General features: G+C 42.6%; 1 protein-coding gene across 1 annotated transcript in view; it reads right to left on the bottom strand.

Annotated features, from left to right (window-relative positions):
• Window positions 1–15,981, bottom strand: part of ANKFN1 (ankyrin repeat and fibronectin type III domain containing 1) — a 150,813-nt gene that overhangs the window by 106,924 nt on the left and 27,908 nt on the right. Inside the window, exon 3 of the mRNA XM_063119897.1 lies at window positions 7,310–7,520. Within this exon, the coding sequence (XP_062975967.1) occupies window positions 7,310–7,520 (211 nt within the window). The remainder of the gene's footprint in view (window positions 1–7,309; window positions 7,521–15,981) is intronic.

Raw genomic sequence — 15,981 nt, 5'->3', positions numbered from 1 at the left:
TTTCTTTTCTATCTGCACTGACTATTTTCATTAACTTGGGGCAGGGTGTGCATCTATGGTGAGACATAGCTTTCATGGGGTACCAATTTCATGATTCACCAAATCCCCACAACAATACTAAACTGTTATGCTGGATGCTGAAGTAGTCAGAGAACCACTTCTTCACAGGGGCACCAGAATACAGAGGACAAAATTTTCTTTCTGCGTTTTTTTCCAGAGGCGCTGTGAGGGTTGACCCTGATACATTTGGTATACTGAATGCCCCTTTATGAAGCCAATCCTCTCCCCACCCATCCACAAAGCAGCAATTTACAGAGATTAATACATTTGGATAGAATAACATTCACAGTAACTTAATATTTAGAATTCAAATTCAGCATTTTGAATTTTTACGTTTTCTTTTACAATTTTGTCTTTAAGGGACACTTAAACCACAACCACCGTAAACCTGATGCATTGTTGATTATTTTTAAGGCAACACTGTTAAGTATCAATTCCCTTTACTACAGGATCTTGATCTTGAACACAACAGCATTTTTAACTGGGAACACTGAACACAAAATCTGAATTTAGAATATAAAATTAATTCCTTTTTTTTAACTGAATGAGAATTTGCTGGAGATTCTCCACCCCACTCTGCAAATTTTGCTATAGCTTTAGTTTTAGTATGAATGCAGACAGAGACATGATGGTTCTATTTAGGAAAGCTACGCCTGTTATTTTACTACAAAAAAACAGGCCTCAACACGGATCTATGTGCACGTAGGATCTGAAGCTAGGAATGTATAACCTTACTTGGTTAGAGACTAAATATCACTCACTAGCTGTCTGGCATGAAAGGGAGAGTACAGAGACAGAGGCCTAATCTACACCAAGCAGGATATTGCACAATGAAAGTGGTATATAAAGGGCAGGAGCCACATCAAACAGGATACAGCGGTATGAAAGTGGTATATGGTATGTGTCAATGGGCCCCAACAGTTGTCAGTGCGCTTCATTACTGCTATAAAGCAGTAGTGCGGCTCCTGCCTCTTATATACTGCTTTCATACCACTTTCATGGTGCAATATCCTGCTTGGTGTAGATTAGGCCTAAGGGTCCAATCCTAGGCATGTTTAGACAGAAAAGGGTCCTACAACTCCCAGCATTCCCCACACAGCCTGCTGGCTGTGGAATGCTGGGAGTTGTAGCACTTTTTTCTGTCAGGATTGCACCCAAAGACTGCAAACTGACACACATTTACCTGGGAGTGTCCCATTGAACTCAGTAGGAATTATGTCTGAGTAGGGATGTACAGATTTTGTAAAATCTGTTCTGTTTGTGTTTCGTGGATTGTCAGGCACATTTTGTTCCGTCGGACACTCACTGGTGGAACTGGATTTTTTCCACTTCCCCAAATTTGCCCAAATTCACACTTACTCCCAAGTAAATGTGCAGAAGAAATCAGATTGAGACAATTTCTCCTTAAGTCACTGTGTCAGTTTCACAAATGTTCCAGATCTACACCAAGCAGCATATAACACTATGAAAGTGGTTTGAAAATGGTATATGCAATGTGTCAATGGGCCCCAACAGTTGTCAGCGCACTTCAATGCCATTATAAAGCAGTAGTGTAGGGCCTCAGCTAGACCTACTGGGTCTAGCGCGATGGAGGGGTGAGGACCTCGCAATATTTTTATCGCAAGATCTCCCCCTCTGTTTACACGTGGCGTGTGATGACCTCGGAGGGAGAGGATTTTGCGCCCGCCATTTTTTTCCCTTAAAGGAGACGAGTGCTCATGTGCAAAAGGTAAGGTTTTTTTAATTTTTAACAATTTCCCCCGCTTCCCTCATCCCAACCTGAGGAGCTCTGCGCCCCTCAGGTCCTTGTGAGTAACCGCGAGGAGCTGGGACAAACTGCAACGCCTGCACACACGTTCCACGGTCTCTGGATCAGCCCGAGACTGTGGAAAAAATGGGCTCAAAGGGCAGGGCGAGATCCCAGGGAAAGGGAGGGATCATCCCTCCTTGCTCTTGAGATCCCCTGTGCATCATGTGGACACACAGGGACGATCTCGGGGGTTGCCCGGGATATCGCCCCATCTAGTTATGGCCTAGATCCTGCCATGATTTCTCTACAGTTCTAAGTTAGAGTATATCACCTAAGCAGGACTATTCACTCCCCGTGTTAGCTGCTGGACTGGAAAGTGGAATGACACACTTGCAGCACCTATTTGCATGTGCAATTCCCCATTCAGTGGGGATATATATGCGCAGAAGTGCCTTCAGGTTTCATGTGGCCCCTGACTGGATCAGGGTGCCCAATAAAAATGGTGATAAGCACAGTGCAGTATTTTAAAATGGAAATGAAGTGGTTATAGATTCATATTCTCTGGGTTCATAGGCATGTTTGTATTAATGACAGGAAATGAATACTAATTTATGATTGCCCCTGCATGCCATCAGACTGCATTTATTTACAGATGAAGTCAATGAAAAATTAGTTTAGTCTTTCCCCCTCCTTTTTAAAAACTTTTTTACTGCTGTTTAGAACACTCAAGGCTGTGTTTTCCTGTAGATTTGTCATGCCTAATGAATGTTGCTTCAGCCGTCAATCATGTACTCCAAACCCTGTCACCCTTGGGGGTTTTCTTTTCCAGTCACGAACCATGACAGAAAAATAAACAAACAAATACAAAACTACACAACTCTTTTCATTGAGCAGTTATACTATACAAGGTAGGAGGGGGCGGGGAATAATCTCCTGGGAAGGTTAAAGGAGGCCGGGATAAATGATATTGTAAGTGCTGTGGACATAGCAAAGCAATAAAGGTGCACCAATTTTGAAGGCCTAGCAAAAGTGCAGGGTGGGTGGTGGGTGGGAGCATACACCCTCATATACACACACAACCCAGTGGAAAAAAATCGGCAATATTAGTAGCCTCAAGGTGCAATTTCCTGGAGCTCGGAGATTGACAGGTCAGTACTAAATGTTGTTAATTTAACTAACTCCAAATTAATGGCAGCATCTGCTAGCTCTGAATCCTTGAAAACACAGTTTCATTATAGACTTGCTGGGAATGGCCTAAATATAGGCATTGATGGTTTCAAGCAAAATCTGCAGGCATCGGTGTATTTTTAGCCGCAGGTAAGGCGTCAGAATTTGTGTCATGGCTTAAAACGTGATTAATTGACTCGGCAGGTCACTTGCTCTCCCCCTTGCAAACAAACAAACAAAAACGTAGCGAGACAGTCCCATGAAAGAAGACAAAGGATAGTTTCATAAACCACTCTAAGTGCTCTTAGTGTATTAGTTTCATGCTGATATTGGACAGGGGTTGGCCTCTGTAGCCGTCGGAGAGCTGCACACCACATGCAAAATAATAATAATACAAGGATTTCATTTGTTGCTGGCTGTCAGTTTTCCGTCTCCCAGCCAGGGCTCAACTGGCTTCACTCAGCTTTCATTAGGATTCTGAATTTATTTATTTGTCTATTTATTTATTGTGCAGTTGCTGAGTCTCTTGTGTGGTTTAGTGTTATTAAAAGCAAATAAATCCTAAGGTCACAATCTATTGCGCAGTTCCACAGCCCACCGAATCCTCACACTGAATTAACTAAGCAAATTAACGTTGCTATTAACATAAAGGAAGCGCTAACATCGTGCGAGGAGTTGTTCATGTCTAAAGGAATCGATGCATAGAAGACTTTCGTGCAATGATTGCCAAATATGCTTGCAAAAGTTACAATGAGTTTTGAAGCTATATAGCCCCTTTTTCATGGGGGAACAATTCAGGCAAAATGTAGCTAGTTGTAAAAGATTTATACGTAGGTATATAAATCTCAGTTTGAAAGGCTTTGAAAATGAGGCTTTTCAGATGGCACATACACACCACTCAAGCAGACTTATATGTAGAGCTAAAGGGCAATTTTGTCCAATCTTTGAACTTTTGTGAGTTAATAGAATCTGATATTTTTCAAATGAAACATTTCTTTAAAAAATTTTTTTTTTGAAAGTTTGAAAATCACCTTTGAGAAACCACTTTTATTTATTTATTCGGTGCTGAAATGTATGTTTTTTGCATTCATGGCAGTTCAGGCTTTTACATTGGCCACCAAAATACCACCACACAGTCATGGACATGCATGTGACCAAAGATGGGGAAAGTCTTTTAGAACCAGAGCACAGGTCCAGAATTAATTCTTTTAGCTCTTTCTACTATTGCAGTAGGGTAATGGCACACATGGAGAAACTTCACATGGAGAGAATTTAACAGAGAACAAATAAGTATTTTGATGTTAGGTGGTAATAAAAAAAGTAATGCCATATTGCCACTTAAATAAACATTCCTCTTCTTTTCAAGGGCTGAAATCCACACATAGCTCTGATATATATTCAAAATGTCAATGTCAAGCTCAAATTCCAATTTTGGTTTGAATGAAGGCTCTAAATCAGTGGTTCTCAGCCTTTTTTGCTCCATTCCCCCCTATCACCATTGTTCAGAATATAATTCCCCCCTTCCCAAGATAGTTTAACTCAAAAGTTGCATTCCAAATAATATGCATATAATATTGAAAATCTTTTATTTTTTCTATATTAGTCCCATTTAAAGGGGCAATACAAAGCATGCCCCTTTTTACATTCTCAGCTCCCATGCTTTGTGTTGCCCCTTTAAATGGGAAGCTTGAAACTCCTAGGATTGCGAGGGAGGGAGGGAGGGAAAAGAGAGCAAAGGCCTGGCTTTTGCAGACGACGTGACATTTTTCTGGGATGTTTTTAATAACATGTGTAGGAAGACATAATCTACAGGACATCATACTTTGCTGAATAGTGGTCCCAATTTCCCCCCTGAAACCCTAAAATTCCCCCCCTGGGAGGGAATTCCCCCCTTATTGAGAACCCATGCTCTAAATGTATTCAGTGGACAAAAAAGGAGAAGGAGAAGGAGAAGGAGAAGGGGAATGGGAAGGAGAAGGAGGAGGAGGAGGAGGAGACGGAGGAGGAGGAGGAGAAGAAAAAAGCTTGGGAGGTTCTAATGAAATCAAACACTAGGATAGGATCCAATGGTGACCTACCACTGGTGCACGCACAGCTGGCCTGGCAGTAGCACATGCACATCCCCTACCACTGGCAGGGGTGATGTAGCACTTCTGGGGGAAAGCCCACAAAAGGTCGGAAACACATGTTTCTGGAAGGCATTATTTACCCTTTCAAGAAACTTGTATTTCCGGTCATTTATGGGCTTGCTCCCAGAAGTGCTAAATCACTACCACTGGTGACAGGGGCTGTGTGCATACTGGGAACTGGTGGTGCTCGCTGTCCACGGTAGGCCACCGTTAGATCTTACCCCTAGTTTCCTAGGGTCACATCCACATGGCATTTATTTGAGGGTTTGGAAAGATACATGACTTCAGCATATGTGATGCCCTTGTTCCATTCTGATCTCCCATAGAGCTGGCAGGGATCAAAACTGCAGCACCAGGGGGCATAGAAAAGAAATTGCTTTTGATTTCTTTTTCCACAGGAGATTTGAAAAATGCATGGGGTATGAGGTTCTTCCACTTAGCTTAGCTAGGAGAAGGCCAACGGTTTTGTGAGTGTCCTGTCATTCATTGTACAACCACCTCTCTGCAGCCTCCCCTGTTTCCCACACTTCAGTTAAAGCCCAGAGGAGAACATCATGAAGGAATCCCTCTCATAGAGCTTGATCAGATCAGGAAGTGTGGGAAACTGGGAAGGCTGCAGAGTGATAGCGATATGGGTAACAGAAAGAAACACACACACACACACACTCTCTCACACACAGCACCCTTGGTCACCTCATAACAATAAGGAAAGGAAAGGAACCTCTCGTGCAAGCACTGAGTCATTACTGACTCTTGGAGGGATGCCAGCTTTCGCTGATGTTTTCTTGGCAGGCCTCATAGTGGGGTGGTTTGCCATTGCCTTCCCCAGCCCTTATTACCTTTCCCACAGCTAGCTGGGTACTCATTTTACCGACCTCGGGAGGATGGAAGGCTGAGTCAACCCGAGCTGGCTGCCTGAAACCAGCTTCTGCTGGGATCGAACTCAGGCCGTGGGGAGAGTTTCAGCTGCAGAAACTGCTGCTTTACCGCTCTGCGCGTAAGCCCAAAAACACCATCAAAAGAAGGTGTAAGATTGCAGCCTAAGAATATAACAGATGCAATGTAATTAATTCTCAAGCACATTCTCCTAGCTTGAATTCCCAACAATGGATAGTATTGGATTCGGGGTTGGGTGTGTGGTAGCTATTATTTTTTAAAGTCATAAAAGTATTTAATTTAGCAAATGACTAATTAACATTATTGCCTTAAAATCATCAACATACTTTTTTTTTTAAGGTTAAACCTCAAGGTCATGTACATACACAATTTAATAACAACTTGAATTCAAATTAGCAAATGTTGCCAGATTTCATGACTGTGCTAATGTTCATATTTATGTTTTTCAACCTTTTCATAATTGCTAAGCTTGGTATTTCTATAGCACCCAGATGGAAGTAGGGAAACTTGCCAAGCGGGTATGACTAAACACCCTTATTAATTATCACTAATACAACATTTATATCTCACTTGTCATAAAGGGATGTGGTGCATAGGATAATAAGAATGTAAACCTTTTATACTGCTGAGGAAGTGTAAGGCACTTTGAAGAGGAGTATGTGGTGCAAAACAAAGCCAAATCTATAAGTCTAAAAGTTAGTCTAAGGGCTAGTCTAAGAGCTAGTCCTAGTTAATCTTAGAGCTAGTCTAAGATAGTCAACATCTAAGGCACTTTGAGTAAGAGTGTGTATGGCAGGCTAAGGCCTAGTCTAAGAGCTAGTCTAAGGCTGTAGCTAGACCTAAGGTTTATCCCAGGATTGTCCTGGGGTCAAACCTGTTCATCTAAGTGCCACACAGGGCATCCAGCGCTCAGGCAGGGACGAACCCTGGATGATCCTGGGATAAACCTTAGGTCTAGCTACGGCCTAAGAGCTAGTCTAAGAGCTTGTCCTAGCTTGTCCAAGAGCTAGTCTAAGCTAGTCAAAGTCTATGGCACTGCATGAGTACATGCAGCAGGCCCAGTTTCCTTTCAGCTAATCCTATTCCCATAGACTACACTTCCACCACGCTCCCTGTGGGTTGGCAGCTGTGGAGTCACATGACATCCCTCTGTGATCCAGATCTTGCCTAGTGCTTCTGCTTGCTAACCTCTGCCATATGTAAATCCTCATGCAACTGGTTACATATACTTTGACGCCACTTCCCATTGTATTCACCTGGCCTTTCCTGCACAATTCAGTAAATGTTTGCCTTTGGCTATACTTACAGTGGGGACTCTCCTTTGCCCCAACTTTCAAAAGAATCTTGGCGATAGGCACATTATTTGTCAGGATGGCGATGTCCAGCGCAGTTAATCCCTCACTATTTGGAGTGTTGAGATCCAATTCCTCCGGTGTGTATTGGTAGAGGAGAATCTGGACAGCATCCAAATCTTGTTGTTCCACTGCTTCAAGCATGGCTTCACAGCACTGGAAGTTCTGTTCACCAAGAGCAGAAGATCATGTTATAAACGTAAAAACTCAGTGTAACCTAGTGTCTTTCCATAAAGTAAAAATAATAATCTAAGAAGAAAAGTATTACTAACCCAATCTAACATGGGTCGCATTATATTCCCACAGCCCCTCCCCAATACAGGCACACATGTGGGAACATAGCCTTGTTACTGGTGTGCATTGGGGAAAACATCAAGTTTGGAGTTTATTTCTTTTTCCATATTTGGGGGAGATCTGTTCTGCAGCAGTGGGGAGCATGAGAAAATTCAATCGGTGAGTGCGGAAAGTGTGTATATGCTATATGTATGCTTTCTCCAATCAGCATCAACTCAGACTTTGACCAATTAATTGAATAACCAGACAGATCACCGAAAGTATTAATCAACTTCATCAAAGCAGGAATAGATGCCTGGAGTTTAGAAATAAACAATAAAAGATCATCAGCATAAAGAATAATCTTGAATTCTAAGTCAGCATGTCCAAACCCGTGAATACTACTGTTCTGTCTAATTGCGCAAGCCAAGGGTTCCAAACATAGATCAAATATCAGTGGGGAAAGAGGACATCCTTGCCTAGTACCTTCGCCCAAGCACACAAAAAAAGCTGACAACCAACCATTAGTCATGACTCTGGACATGTCTAGATGGGGCGATACCCCGGGAATTATCCCGGGATTGTCCCTGCGCATCCACATGATGCACAGGGGATTCCAGGAGCAGGGAGGGATGATCCCCCCTTTCCCCAGGATATTGGCTTACCCTTTAATCTCGACTTTTCCTGCTGTCTCAGGATGATCCCAATACCATGGGACGTGTGGCCAGCTGTCTCGGTTTCGTCCCGGCTCCTTGCAAGTAACCACGGGGAGCCGGGAACCAGGCATGGGCCACGAAGCTCCTCAGGAGCTCCGTGCCCATCGAGGGTGGGGTGGGGGGAGTGGGAGGTTTTTTGTTATTTTAAAAACAAAACCCTCGCTTTTGCGATGGAGCACCCCTGCGCTCTTTTTCGATTAAAAACAAAAAACAAAATGGCGGGCGTGACATCCTCTTTCTCCCGAGATGTCACACACCATGTGTAGACACCCTGGGATGATCTTGGAAGCAGGTAAATTTGGGATCATCCCACCTCCCTCCCTCCCATATCTACGCTGTATGGTGTAGATATGCCCTCTTGCTCTTGGGGTTGAATATAAAATTCCAATCCACTTCAAAAATTCTTTTGGAAAACCAAAGTTATTCAGTGTAGCAAGCATAATTTTCCAATGAATTTTGTTGAAGGCCTTCTCAGCGTCTAAAGAGACAATGGCCACCTGATATCAGTTCTTTCTCTATTTAAAGCTTTCAAATCCACAGCTAATCCCAAATTATCAGCCCCGGCTATTTTTAATAATTCCCACTTGATCTGGTCGAACCAATGTTGTAATGACTTGTTGCAGTCTATTGGCTAAAATTGCCATTAATAAATTAATATCAACATTTATTAATGAATCAATTGATTGTTAGCACAATTAACATGGTCCTTGCCAGCTTTAGGGATGACTGTGATATAAGCATCATTTAATGATGGAGAAAGTGAACCCTCTTCAAATATGTACTTGGAGCTAGAAAAGTAGAAAAGGTTTTATACCACTCAATTGGGAACCCATCTAGACCTGGGGATTTCTCATTGTTCATATTCAAGATTGCTTTTGTAATCTCTTCAAGTCTTATAGGAGCCACAAGGTGTTGCCTTTGCAAGGAATCTAAGCAAGGGAGCTTAATCTTGGTCCAGTTCCAGCTGAGAGCCCCCTCCCTCCTGCTACCAACTGACACTGCAGAGGCCACCAGTGAGGGAGGAAGCAGCAGCCAGGCACCTCTCCATCATGCCTAGGTCCAGCTCCAGCTGAGAGACCCCTCCCTCCTGCTGCCAACTGTCAACTAACTGCTGAACTTTACAACTAAGATTGTAGTGCCTGAATTTGCTTTCCTTTTCCCCCTCCTCCTCCTCCCTCCCAATCCTCTTTCCTTTTGTGTCATGTCTTTTAGATTGTAAGCCTGTGGGCAGGGGCTGTCAAGAAATACTTTTGTAAGCCGCCGTGAGAGCCTTTTTTGGCTGAATGGCGGCATAAAAATGCTTAAATAAATAAATAAATAAATAAATCTGAGCAAAAAAAAAGTATTCATATCCTGCTCTGATTTCTCACTACCCTTACTGTACAACTCTGTATAAAATCTTAAAAGGGTTGTTGGTATGGTTAACAAACCACCCACAATCCTAAAACAGCCCATGGGTTCTGGGTGGCTTGTTAACCATGCCAATAACTGACCCTTGCCAGGTTCAGACGGCACAACAACCTACAAGCAAGGGTTGGGTTATGGCACATCCTGTAGACCATGGCGGCTTCTTTAAGCCACCGTTTATTTTTTATTTTTGTTTATTTATTACATTTATATACCGCCTCATAACCGAAGCTCTCTGGGAGGTTTACAAAGATTAAAAAGATTAGATTAAAAAGACCGAACATTAGAAATCAATATACAAAATTTAAAAACAAAAACATAAAAATAGCTAACATTTAAAACAATTTTTAAAACGCTCAGCCAGGCCAAAGCTCATTTTGGAGTCAGTTGAAGCTCAACATATTCTGTTAAATGCCTGAGAGAAAAGGAAACTCTTAACCTGGCACCAAAGAGGTAACAATGTTGGAGCCAGGTGGGCCTCATCGGAGAGATCATTCCATAATTGAGGGGTGACCACAGAAAAGGCCCTCTCCCTTGTTGCTTTCCTCTAAGCTTCCCTCAGAGTAGGCATCCAGAGGAGTTACTGAAAATGATTATAGGAACCCACCTACTGTGAGGTAATCCCACCAGTGGGCCCATTGATAGGGAAGGGGACCACCAAAATGCATTATGCCAAGGGCCCCCTTAAACCCAGAGAAGGACTTGGATGGCTTCTCAGTGGGGGTCAGAAACAGCTCCTCCCCTTGGTCTTTCTGGAAGGACTTCAAGATGCCCCATTCTCCTATTTGGGTGGCTATTGGAAGTGAATTTGAGAGGAAGCTGTTCCGTTATTTTTTTGGCTGCTGAATTTTGCTGTTTACTGCAGATTTTTATTGTTTATCATCTGTTTTATATTTAATTGAGGTTTTATATTTTATTGCATTTACGTAAACAGCTCTGAGTGCAGGAAAAGGATGTAAGTATTTTAAATAAAGAAAAATAGATAACAATTTTCTTTTTTACTCCTGACAATGGTAGCCAGTGCTGTAGTGGGGAAATGCAAAATGCATTAAGATGAGTGCATCTGGAAAGTTTGGTTGTGGGGGAGAACGTGATACTGAGATATTGGTTCTGGCTGCAGCTCAGTTTTCTTCATAATGGGAAGTTCTGCCCCTGACATTGCCAGAAGTAGATTTCCTTGTTTTCATGTCATTTTGCTGCTGATTCACCTTTGGCATATGAATCAGAGACTGAAGTGAGTTGGGGCTCTGATGACAAGATCATGTCGATTCTGAAATGCCCATTCCATCTTAACATTACTGCTAAATTATTGGCCTCAATTGCAGCCTGTTGGAATGGATTCTACATTGCCTTGCATAATTCATAAAAGAATATTTCTAGCTTACTGAGAGATGTGCCCAAATGTTTGTAAGAAAGCCTGATATCAAATTTTATTATTCACTTTGAAATAAATTTACTGGGCAGTTCAAAGGAGTTCATTGATTTAAGCAAATCTGATCTTCCAGTTTTTTGGGTTGAAGAAACTAAGGAACAGCTGAGATCTCTCAAGTTTGTATTGAAGTGGGTGGAAGATTATAGTCAGTATTTTTTCCACTGAGAAAGAAAGAATGAATTTGAAACTCAGGGTCAAATTACATTTGACATTAGATGCAGCTTTGCAGATAAGGTGAAGTTTTGGTGTGTGTTTTGGATACTTTTAGGATGCTTCTAGGATGTTTTTAACAGTGTATACTATGTTTTTAATCAGTATTTTATGTATTTCATGCTTGCTATTGTTTCCCGCCTCGATCCAATCAGAGAGGCGGGTAAGACATTTATTATTATTATTGTTGTTGTTGTTGTTGTTGTTGTTGCTATTTGTTTTGTTTAAATGCAAAATGATTTATCCCAAAGCAAATACTAGCCTCAGAAGAGGGTTTTCCTCTCAGGATTGAATCATGGGAGGAAAGGGTTAAATCCTCTCTCTCCACTCTCATTCCATTAATCATCAGCTCCCACAACTGATACCATTCAGATTTTTGGGAAAATTTGCATGTTAGATGCAAAACCATGTTTAGTCTCAGGTATAGTTTTGCCCTCATAGAAAATTTGGGGTATATGAACTCCAGGTAATGAAACTTAGAATTAAAAATCTTTCCTGGCAGCCAATATGTTTCCAGCAATTTGTCTGTGGCGCCTAACATACTAGGGTGACCATATGAAAAGGAGCTATACTAGAGTGACCAGATTTAAAAGAGGGCAGGGCACCTGCAGCTTTAACTGTTGTGATGAAGAGGAAATTTCACCAGGTTCCCCATATATACAAATGACACTGGCTGAAATTCCCTTTTCAATACAACTGTTAAAGATACTGGAGCCCTGACCTCCTTTTCATATGGTCACCCTAAATATACACTTACAGCCTTTTCTCATTGGAGGAGGGGTGATTGTGACTTTTCCCGCTTCCACAATTGGTACTGACAGAGCACATGTGAGCAAAGTTTCCTGCAATGACAGGAGTGCCTTTGTGAAAGTAGGTGTGCCCCATTATGGCTAGGGTGACCATATGAAAAGGAGGACAGGGCTCCTGTATCTTTAACAGTTGTATTGAAAAGGGAAGTTCAGCAGGTCTCATTTGTATATATAGGGAACCTGGTGAAATTCCCTCTTCATCATAACAGTTAAAGCTGCAGGAGCTATACTAGAGTGACCAGATTAGAGGGCAGGGCACCTGCAGCTTTAACTGTGGTGATGAAGAGGAAATTTCGCCAGGTTCCCCATATATACAAATGACACTGGCTGAAATTCCCTTTTCAATACAACTGTTAAAGATACTGGAGCCCTGACCTCCTTTTCATATGGTCACCCTAATTATGGCAGTTTTGCATTTGTATTGGTAGAAGTGGGTGGGGCTAGGCAGGGGGCTATGGGGCACAGGATATTTTTTTAATGACTTGTGAGGGATGCACAGCAGTGCAGATACATAGCAACACATGGGGGGAAGGAATTATGACAAATATGCGCTCCTGCACAGAGATATTCTTGTTTTTTTAAAAAAATACCTCAGCGGTGAAATAATAATAATAATAATAATAATAATAATAATAATAATAATAATATATTTCTTACCCACCTCTCCGATTGGACTGAGGCGGGGAACAACAGCAAGCATAAAATACATAATTAAAAACATAGTATACACTGTTAAAAAACATCCTAAAAACATCCTAAAAGCATACTAAAAACATCCTAAAATTCCACTGGAATAGAAACGCACCGATAATCTTGCACACGCCCCTCATAGCTAATTGGCCTTTCACTGAGCCAGGAACTCATGGCAAACTGCAACAACCTCGCAAAGGGAAGGGCCCACGCCACAAACATTCTTCACAATGGAAGCGAGAGAGCCGGAAAAAACGTGACAAAAGCAGTCAGGGATAGTCTGGTAAAACTGAGAAGTGGAGCATGATCACCGCGGGAGCAGGTGAACACCATGTGGCCCAATAGTGACGACTATGATACAATCCTGCAATAAACAGCTGGTGTAGAGTCCCACTGGATGTCTTATGAAGAGACAGCTCACTATGCAAAGAGAGGTACATTGCTTACTATTGGTATAATAGAGGATTTTGATACTCCTACTGAAAAAAGACAGAACTACCCCCAAGATCATCTAACATGTCTTTATGAGAGTTAATTGTATGTCTCTTTGGATAGACCCTGATCAGTATAACCATACAACCTAATAACTAAATCAATACATTGCATTGTATGTCTTGGTGGAGATCCTGATATTCATATAAGCATATGCAAACAAGAGAGCATCAGTGTCATGTAGCGAGAGAGCCAGTGTGGTATAGAGGGCAGAGGTTGGACTGAGGCCTTAACTAGACCAGGCTTTGTCACGGGGTGAACCCCGGGATCATCCCTGTGCATCCACATCCCAGGATCAGGGAGGGATCATCTCTCCCTTGCCCTGGGATAGAGCCCTCCCCTTTGGGCCCGGTTTTTATACAGTCTCGGGCTGACCGCGGAATGTGTGGCCTGTTGCCGTGGTTTGACCCAGCTCCCAGGAGCTGCGCCCATCGGGGGTAGGGTGAGGGGAGCAGGGAAATAAAGTTAAATAAAAAAAAAGACCTACCTTAAGTGCACGAGCATTCGTGCGCTGCTTCTCCTTTAAAGATAAAAAATGGCGGGTGCGACACCTCTCTTCCTGAGGTCATTGCACCTCACATGTAAACGGAGGAGGGATCTTGCATTAATCACAACATGAGATCTTCCCTCCTCCATCCTGGATTATCAGGTAGGTCTAGCTAAGGCCTAACACTCAGGAGACCTCTGTTTTATTCCCCACTTTATATACTGCTTCCCGGCCAAAAGATTTCAAAGTGGTGAACAACAAAGAGAATAAAAGAATAAAAAACCACCATATTAAAATACAATTTTTAAAAGAACAAAGTTCTGAAAAAAACTCATTACTGGTAAAACCATGGCTGGTCATTCACATTTTCAGGAGGCACGGAAGTGATACAATGTTGGCGTCTGCCTGACCTCCACAGGCAGGGAATTTCACAGGAAGGGGGCCACCACACTGAAGGCTCTTCTTCTGGTGGACTCTAGTCAGACCATGTGTCCATGTGGAACATCCCCGGCTCCACAGATGTCCTCAGTGACCAGGCAGGTTGGTAAGGAGAAGGGGCTCTCTTACGTATCCTAGTCCCAAGTTGTTTAGGACTTTGTACACTAGTAGTAGAAACTTAAACCTGGCCCGGTAATGAATAGGCAGCTAGTTTAGGGTTCTAGTACTAGTGTAAAAAGCCCTAAACAACGTGGCCTTGAAGCTTTGACTTTGAGCCAGTCACTGACTCTGAACCCGTGTCATAGAATTGTTTTACACCACCTTGGCTTTCTTGGAGGAAAGACAGGATATAAATGTAACCAGTAAATACATAATAAACAAACAACGTATCTATGATCCAAACTTCCCCACCCACCCCACAGAGCTTTGGATGTCCCACAGGTCATCACAGAGTTCCAGAACATCTAGACAAGAAATGCACATTAGACCTCTAAGCATGGTAGAGGGATGACTGATAATGTACAAAGTCTTGTTGCTTTTTAGAATCCACTCAGCTAACTATTCAAGCTCAGAAAAGAATACTCAGATCTCTCTCTTTGCAGCAGCTAAATACATGAGTGAGGCGGAAAAGGACAAGCCACAGGAAACAAAGAAAACACATCATCTCTTAATTGAACTGGAGAGAGAAGCAGGTGCAGAAATATAATATGGCCTGCAGGTTTTTGTTTACAAGAACATCCTTTTAATGTTCTGCAGTGGTGACTTGCCAAGTTCCTCAGAATTCTTTTTCAGTGTCCCTTTGTGATGATTAGCTGGTAGCATTCTTCTAGTTAGAAAAAGGAGAGGGAGAGAGAATTATCTGAACAGCCAGGGCCAGCTGAGCATGTAGGGAGCTCTGTGGGAAGAATGTGAAAATATTGTTCTTTGCATGGCCAGACAGAAGATTGGTACTAGGCATGTGCTCCGCTCCGATTAGAAGCGCAGAAGCAGGAGCGAATTGGCCTGCTCCGCCTTGCCCAGAGGCGGAGTAGAAGCGGACCGCGGACCCCTAGAAGCAAGGCGAAGAGAAGCGGCCATTTTCGGAGCGCTCCGGTTTCCACGGTCCGATCCAATCGCCATCTTGAAACATTTCGCCCATAGGATTGCATTGCGGAAAAGAAAGGGGGATAACTGTGTTGTTTTTGATGCTATCTTTCTGAAAATTCTTGTGCTTAGAGAGTCGTGGATGGGGGTAATTTTGAGCCTACTCTCAGCTCTCTGCATGCTGCGGTTCGTGTGCTATATTTTTAAAAAAATCGGGTCAACAAACAGGGACAGCGCGGGTAAACCAGCGGGTTTTTTTTTGAAGCGATGACAGGCACATTCAACTCCCAATCCTGATGAGAACTGATCATCTCATGAAGCATCCTCCAATCCCAGCGTTCGAGGGGGGGACTAAGGCAGAGACACCCTCAGAGCTTTGAGCTCGTAGCGTCTTGTGGGTTTTGGCGTTCGTGGAGAGAGGAGCTCCTTTAGTTGCTGCTGCTGTGTTTGGAGATAGATTAGGATTTAGCTTGGCATGTGTGTGTGTTTGTTTGCTTCTTTCTGACTTTTAGCTTAGTTTGCTCTGTGTTTTTCCCTTACTATGATTTAATATAAACTTTATTTTTAAATTTTGGAGTGTGTGTTTGGT

The sequence above is a fragment of the Elgaria multicarinata genome, chromosome 3 (genome assembly GCF_023053635.1).
Source record: "Elgaria multicarinata webbii isolate HBS135686 ecotype San Diego chromosome 3, rElgMul1.1.pri, whole genome shotgun sequence".
In the NCBI taxonomy this organism is placed as follows: Eukaryota; Metazoa; Chordata; class Lepidosauria; order Squamata; family Anguidae; genus Elgaria; species Elgaria multicarinata.
Note: the sequence above shows the minus strand (reverse complement) of the source record. Positions and strands in the feature narration are given on the sequence as shown.